Genomic DNA, 7,354 nt, shown 5'->3' on the forward strand with positions numbered 1-7,354 from the left:
GACCCCAGCTACCAGGTGAGCCCAGCCCCCACCCCAGCCCCAGGGGACCCCTGGCTACCAGGTGAGCCCAGACTTTGCGCCAGCCCCAGGGCCCTTGGTCTGTGCTGGGAGGGGCTGGGAGCGTCTGCTTGAGGGGTTGAATTGGGTGGGGGGCGCGGAGGCGGGCCTGAGCCCCGCTCACGCCTCTGCGTCGCCCCGGCCGCTGGAAGCACGTGGACCTGCAGAACTTCTCGTCCAGCTGGAGCGACGGCATGGCCTTCTGCGCCCTGGTGCACGCCTTCTTCCCCGACGCCTTTGACTACAGCGCCCTGAGCCCCGCGCAGCCGCAGAAGAACTTCGAGCTGGCCTTCAGCATGGCCGAGTGAGTGCGGCCGGTGCTGAGGCCGGCTTCTGCCGGGGGTGGGGGCCTGGAGTCCTCTGCAGGGTCCTGAGGCCATCCCGGACGCCTCGTGTACAGGTGGGGAGACTGAGGCCTGCAGGGGTCGCCCAGACTCGGCGCACCTGCCCTTCGCTGGGCGCCTGGCCTCTCCCGGGCATGAGGGCCAGTGGGGTGGGCGGCCCCAGGGCTGGTGAAGAGACACCGTTGCTTGGGTGAGCAGGACATCGAATAATATCTTCCTCAGAGACTTTTAAAAAATTCTTCAATAAGTAGATTTCTGTTTCCTAAGTGTTGTTCTAGCGTTTGATACAAAATTGTCTGGATTCCTGAGACGGCTCGGGAGGGGACCGGGTCGGGGGAGATTCTGGGATCCGTCAGCACTTGGGAACCCAGTCTGGTATTTGGCGGTTGGCTCAGGGCAGCCTCTGGCGCATTGGGGTCTGGCTGGGGGCAGGGGTGCAGGCTGTCCCCTGAGGCGGGTCTGCTGGCCATCCGGGGACCCAGGAGCATCCATGTGGTAGGGTGGCTCAAGGGGGCCGGGCGAGCGGGCAGCGGCTGGACCAGCTGCGGGCAGGGAGCTGGGGTGGGAGTGCTCTTCCCTCACGTGCGGCCTCCTGTGGGCTGGACACATCAGGAGGCAGAGGGCAGGGAGCCTGGGGACGGGGCCCAGAGGGGGGTCAGAGGTCAGAGGGAAAGCGGAGTTTCCTGGAGGGAACATTTGTCTCTCCTGCCGCAGCCTCAGTGCCTGGGGAGCTGGGGACGTAAGCCCGTGAGCCGCCTGTGCCCACCCACTGTGTTCTGGTCTGCATTCCTGGTGTCCTGACCAGGGTGGGGGGGGCCTCACTCCAGGCCCGTGTGCCCTCCTCATTCCATTCCTGGACCCTGGCCCTGCGGGGGATGGAGTCGGGGCCTTCGGGTGAGGCCTGGGGGCGGAGTGGAGGCCGCCCGAGTTGTAGGAACCTTGCTGCTGCCCTACGCCGAGGTCTCGGGGGCACGCCCAGACCCTCGGCCCCCTCGGGGTCACAAGAACTCCTCTCTTTCTTGGCTGCTTGGGTTAGCTGTCATCCTGATCGCAGAAACAGCTCTGACAGGGCGTGTTATGCAACTGGACCCAGACGGTGCTGAAGCAGAGCCAAGGGGGGACGGCTTGGTGTTGGGGAGGGCGCCTCACAGGGGGAGGCCGGGCGGCTCAAGTCCAGAGATGGCGGCCTTCACACCAGACTGTGCAGGGCGGAGGTGGGGGGGGCTCCAATGCAGCCCCTGGTGTCCTCCGCAGACTGGGCTGGGGGCATCGCCCCGCTCCCCCTCCCCACCCGCCAGCCAGAGCGATTTGTGGCTGTGCTTTCCCAGTGCGAGGGCTGAGCTCTCGGAGCCTCCTGACCCGGGACACAGAACACGCTCCTTCTGTCCCCAGCCTGCAGGGCGCTGGTGTGAGCAGGCCTCCCTCCTGCTCAGAGTCAACATGAGGCCGAAGCCTGGCCCCGCCTCCCAGCGGCCGAGCCTGCTTGTGGCTGGGGAGGGGATGGGGGTCTGCAGGCTAGGGGCCCAGGGCAGGCCTGTGTGGGGAACTTGTTTGGGGCCTGGGCAGGGACCTCCCCTGGGAGTCTCTGGGGAGGTGACCTCGTAGATACTGGGGGGGACAGGAAGGTGGTCTCCCAGGAGGACAGCCAGGATTAGCTGCCTCCTTGGACTACAGGCTGAAAGAAAGCACAGGACGCCTGCTGGCCAGTGCCAGCTCCCAGTTCTTAGTAGACGCGCCTTGGGCTTGCCAGCCAAGGCCCAGCACGCACGCGGGGCCCCACAGGCAGCAGGAGGGGGCTGTGCCGGGTGACAGGGGGCTGGACTCCAATGGGGTCACAGCCTTTGGGCAGGAATGGAGGGCAGACCAGCACCCCCCAACAGGGGGCTCACCTCACACCAGGAAGGAAATGTTTGCAGACCCCCCTGTGAGCGAGGGCCCTAGACGCATGCAGGTGCAGCAGGAGCTGCGTGGTGGAGGCGGGTGCCCGCCCTCCTCCCAGGGACTCTCAGGCCCAAAGATGCCCTGCGGCCTAATCTGTGTGAGCAATGCAGTGTTGACAGCGGAGTGAGCTCCCTAGTTGGACAGGTGTCCCCGGCTTGGAGAGCGGGAGGGCCAGTCCTTTTAAGGAAGGAGTGCGGCGGGGCACGGGGGCACTGCCCTCTGCGCCCCTCACCCCGCCTCCCTGGACCCAGCGCCTGCGCAGAGCCGGACGTGCGCCCTGAGGCCCCCGCTCGCCCTGCGGGGAATGTGTCTTGCTCTCGGGTTACGCGCAGCAGAAGGGGTTTCGGCTATTTGCAGTGTCCATGTGTCTGTGGCTAAAACCAGACAGGAGGCTGTAGTCCGAGCCTGGCATCTGCCTTTAGAGAGGCTTAAGTAAAAATAGCCCCTTGAGCCCTTCCTCCCTCGCCCTCACAGGCCAGCCCCGTGCTGCCTGGAGATTATGATAGAGCTGGGGCAGGAGAAGCCCCTGAGCCTTTCTTTTAAACCCCAAGCAGTGGGGGGCGAGGCACGCTCACTCAGAAGTGAGGGCACGCCGACACCCCCGGGTCTGGCTGCACAGCGCTGCGCAGTGCCGGGCACTCCTCTCCGGGCGGCTCCGTGGTGCGTGGCGAGACCGGCTCGCATCGCTTTTGCAAAAGCACTTGCTTTTTTTTTTTTTTTAAGGCAATAGGGTGTGCACTTAATACAGTTCTATGTCACCATACCTCAAGTTTTAAAAAAAAGGGCGGTTGAGCCTCTAATATTTTGAGACTTAAGTCTTTTTATAGAAGTCAATACTGACCATCTTCCTTTTCTCCTATCCTGATTCTCAAGTTTCATCCAACCCGCATCGGCTGCATTTACGCCTCGTGGGGTTACGCTGAGCTGCCGGGGTGGGGACCGGGAAGCCAGAACCTTGCTGGTGGCGTCACGCCTGGATCGTGAGGGGGACCACAGGGGAAGGCCTTAGCGCCCACCCCGACCGTGACCCTGGTAGCTAAGCCTCGCTGCCCGGGCAGGGACGCCCTGGGCTGGAGCCAATGCAGAAGGGGATCCGAGACTCTCCCTGCACGGGTTGGCATATACCAGCCATTCTGGGCGAGGAGGCGGGAGAGAAACCAGCACCACTGCAGAGGGGGTCCCAGGTGCCCATGGGAGCCCCAGGGGAGGAACGAGAGATGTGGTTTCGGGGAAAGACACGTTATGAAAATTCTCTACCGACACGGGAAAGGCTCTTGTGGGGAAGAAATTAGGTAAACAACAGACTTGTGGGGCCAGTAGGTAGAAAGTACACAGCAGCCAGTTAGCGTAGGAAATGGGAGGGAAACTTTCTCTGGCCTGGAGTCATCTGCAGAGGGATTTGACCGTGGGGGCGGGGCCGGGACCTGATCCTGGAGAAGAGCAGCCCCCGGCGCACTTCCCCTGAGTTTGGAGGGTGCGCGCCGTTCTCTTCCGAGGCTAAGGGTCAGGGTTTTAATATGGCCCTCATTTAACTTGGGGACCACTGTGGCCAGTGGCGGGATTGATGGTCTGGCGTGTGTGCAGGGCCCGCCCACCCGCGCGTGGTGCATGTGAAGGACCTCATGCAGGCCCCGCCCACCGCACCTGGTGCACATGAAGGGCCTGGTGCAGGCCCCGCCCACCGCACCTGGTGCACATGAAGGGCCTGGTGCAGGCCCCGCCCACCGCACCTGGTGCACATGAAGGGCCTGGTGCAGGCCCCGCCCACTGCACCTGGTGCACATGAAGGGCCTGGTGCTGGCCCCACCCACCGCACCTGGTGCACGTGAAGGACCTCATGCAGGCCCTGCCCACTGCACCTGGTGCACATGAAGGGCCTCGTGCTGGCCCCACCCACCACACCTGGTGCACGTGAAGGGCTCATTTACACGCATGTGCACATGCAGGTCTCGGTGTAGTGTCCACCCACATGCACCTGGTGCACGTGCAGCCCCCCTCTAGCCCACATGCACCTGTCGCGTGTGCAGGGCTCGCTCACACACACCTGGTGTGCGTGCAGGTCCCCGTGCAGTGTCTGCCCACACACACCTGGTGCACATTCAGGGCCCCTGCAGGGCACACACACGCACCTGGCGGGCGGGCAGGCAGGACGGCAGGCAGGTGCGAGCGCAGCAGATGCTGACTGCTCAGAAACGTGAGCTCAGGTCGGAGAACTTGGATTTGCAACTCTTCACCATCAACAAAGCACCTTCACAGGCCTGCCCTTGTCCACCCTCGCACTTCCCTGAGCCCGAGCCCGGCCCCGGCCAGTCTGGGATGCCAGGGTGCCCCTGTGTTGGGCCGGGACCTGTCACCTCACAAAGCTACTCTGCTCTTCCATTGGCCACTGGCACCAACCCAAGGGGGAGGGGGCAGCGCGATCCGGGGCAGATGTCCCCATCTCGCTCTGACATTCGGCTTGTGATGGGACGCCTGGCAGGTGGCCAGCGCGGGGCAGGCCGGCGGAAGATGCGGCACGGTGCGCCGGCAAGGGCTGGCTGGCAAGCTCTGCGGTGCAGGACACAACCCGGAGGTGGGGTCTGCGTCTCTGCTGAGGAAATGGCACAGAAAGGGGACACGAGCAGCAGAGCCAGGATCAGAACCCTGTGCTTAGGTCCCAAATTCTGACGAAAATGACAACCACTGGGGACGTGCACTGAGCTCTTTCCAGGCACAGAAACTGTGCCATCTGCGCGTCAGCCACGCGCCGCCCTGCGCAGGGGCGATGATTCCGTGGTGCACTCGGAGCCCAGCAGAAGCCAAGTGCCTTCGTGCCCAGAGTCTGGGAGGACGGGGCTGGGCCCTGAACCCCGACCGTCATGCGCTTGTTGACGGGGAGGCAGGGGACCACTGGCGTTCGCCCCGTGGATGGGTGGCCGCGGCCTGGAGCAGGTGCAGGGGTTTGTCCCGGTTGCCTCTGTGCGATGCCGCCCTGCCCGCCACTCTGCGCCCAGGGTCGTGCCCTGAAGGGCACCCGCTGTTACTCCAGGGCGTGGCGCTGACCCTGTCGCTGGGGGCGCTGCCTTGTGGGCCGCGGGAGCTGGGGATGGTCGGGGAAGCGCCTCCCTTCCAGCACCCAGCACGCATCTACACCCGTGTTTCCCGGGGTGCGAGGCACGGGGCCTGGGGGTCATAACGTGGAGGTGGGCAAGTTCTAAGCTTGAGACCCGTTAGTAGGCGGTGAAGTCAGGTGGGTGTTTCACGACCACGTTCAGGAGCAAGTGTGTGTGTGTGGGGGGGGTTGACACAAACGCCAGGGAGAAAATGCCGGCTGAGGGCCTTTTGTGTGTGCTGATGCGGGGGAGGGGGGATCGCTAAGGCTGCGACTCGTGAAAGTTTTAAAAGACGGTTTTAGGAGGCATGTGGGTGAATTTCATGCTTTACTTCATTTTATGTTTAGTTTTATAGTGTGTGCTGATTTTCACATGCTGCCGACGGACACTGAAGCTTTTAGTGAAATTTAATTTTTAAATTAAACTGAAATTTGACCAATAAAGTTTTGACTCACACTTACTTTATAAGTAGATTTAGTGAAACTTCAAAGTGAAATTTAGTTTCGCTGAAATTTGCAATAAAGCAAGCCTGTGTAAGTCAAAACGTGAATTGTCTTGGTGGTTTCTAGATGCGGGGGTCTGGGCAGCACTGCCTCTGAGTAGGGCTTTCCAGGGGTCTCCCGGGGTTTGCTGGGGCCTCCAGGGGTCCTCTGGGGTCTCTAGGCGTCTCTCGGGGTCTCCCAGGGTCCCCTGGGGTCTCTGGGGTCTCCGGAGTCATCATAAGGCGCAGCAGGGGCGCAGCTCTCCTGTCCCTGGGGTGGCAGTGCTGGCGGGTGGCTGGGACCCGGGGCCTGACCCGGCTTCTCTGTTTCAGGAATCTGGCCAACTGCGAGCGCCTCATCGAGGTGGAGGACATGATGGTGATGGGCCACAGGCCGGACCCCATGTGCGTCTTCACCTATGTCCAGTCGCTGTACAACCATCTGCGTCGCTTTGAATGAAGCCCGTGGGGGTGGACGGCAGGGCGCGAGCCCCCGGGACGCTGTGGGGCGCCGTGCTCCCGAGTCGGGGCGACCCCGCAGGAGCCGCGGGCGTCCTGGTGCGAGGCCCCCCGCGCGAGGGGCTCCAGGAGGAGGGAGCGTGCTCGGTGCTACGTGATTATCTCCCTTTAAATAAAAGGCTTGTCTGTGGATTCTGGAATGTGAGATCCCTTCTCCCGCGGGCGAATTTGATACATTGGCTTCACAGGGTTACGCTGGTTACTAAGTGTGTGTTCTCAAAATACCCAAAGGTGTTTTTTGTTTTTTTGTTTTTTTTTTTTTTTTATTTTTTACTTCCTCACCTTATCTTGGGTTCCTTTCCATTGCCCCGCGGCCTCTGCGGGAAGCAAGGAGGCCGCCCCAGCCCAGCCTGAAGTGGAAACTGTTCAGTCTCCCCCAGGTCCTGGGCAGCAGATGACCTTCAAGTCACCCTGGCGTCTGGGTGGTGGGAAGGCTGCCGCCTGGTCCCAAAGCGCCGTGTCCTTCCTGGGGGGGCGGGGGGCGGGGGGGCGAGAGTGTTTGGCTAAGATTAGGCTCTCGGGGAAGTTAATGCTTTTGGGGAAGGACGAGACCCTTTGTGCATAGAGGTAGTTTTTATTCACATCTTTTTAAGGGGGTTTGCTGGAGATATTTATGAAAAGTAATTGCATCTGTACCATTGGCTGTTTACACATAAAAAGATGTGTCAAACTTCATTTTGGACCGGTTGTTTCTGTTTGGGAGACGTGACAAGAGACGTGGACAAGAGACTGCGTGCATTCCAAGTAAAAATCTGCTCAAATACCCGCTTCTCTGCTTCTGTACCCAGATCAGGGTCCAGGAAGTTGACCCGCATTCACGCACTTGTGGGTCGGGCTCCCCGGTCCCTGGTGTCGGGGGACGTGAGCTGGGAGGCCCCTCGGGTCTCCGGGGGACGCGGGGCACTGCCGAGCGGCCCGCG

At 62.0% G+C, this 7,354-nt stretch overlaps 1 protein-coding gene across 2 annotated transcripts in view; it reads left to right on the forward strand.

The window, feature by feature from the left end:
* The window catches only part of SMTNL2 (smoothelin like 2), an 18,198-nt gene extending 11,632 nt beyond the window's left edge, over window positions 1–6,566 (forward strand). For both annotated transcript variants that reach the window (XM_029929067.1, XM_029929066.1), the window contains exons 7-8: window positions 210–361; window positions 6,249–6,566. In XM_029929067.1, coding sequence (XP_029784927.1) covers window positions 210–361; window positions 6,249–6,375 — 279 coding nt within the window. In that variant the 3' untranslated portion in view covers window positions 6,376–6,566. The remainder of the gene's footprint in view (window positions 1–209; window positions 362–6,248) is intronic.
* The last annotated feature ends 788 nt before the right edge of the window (window positions 6,567–7,354 follow it).

This window comes from Suricata suricatta, chromosome 17 (assembly GCF_006229205.1).
Source record: "Suricata suricatta isolate VVHF042 chromosome 17, meerkat_22Aug2017_6uvM2_HiC, whole genome shotgun sequence".
In the NCBI taxonomy this organism is placed as follows: Eukaryota; Metazoa; Chordata; class Mammalia; order Carnivora; family Herpestidae; genus Suricata; species Suricata suricatta.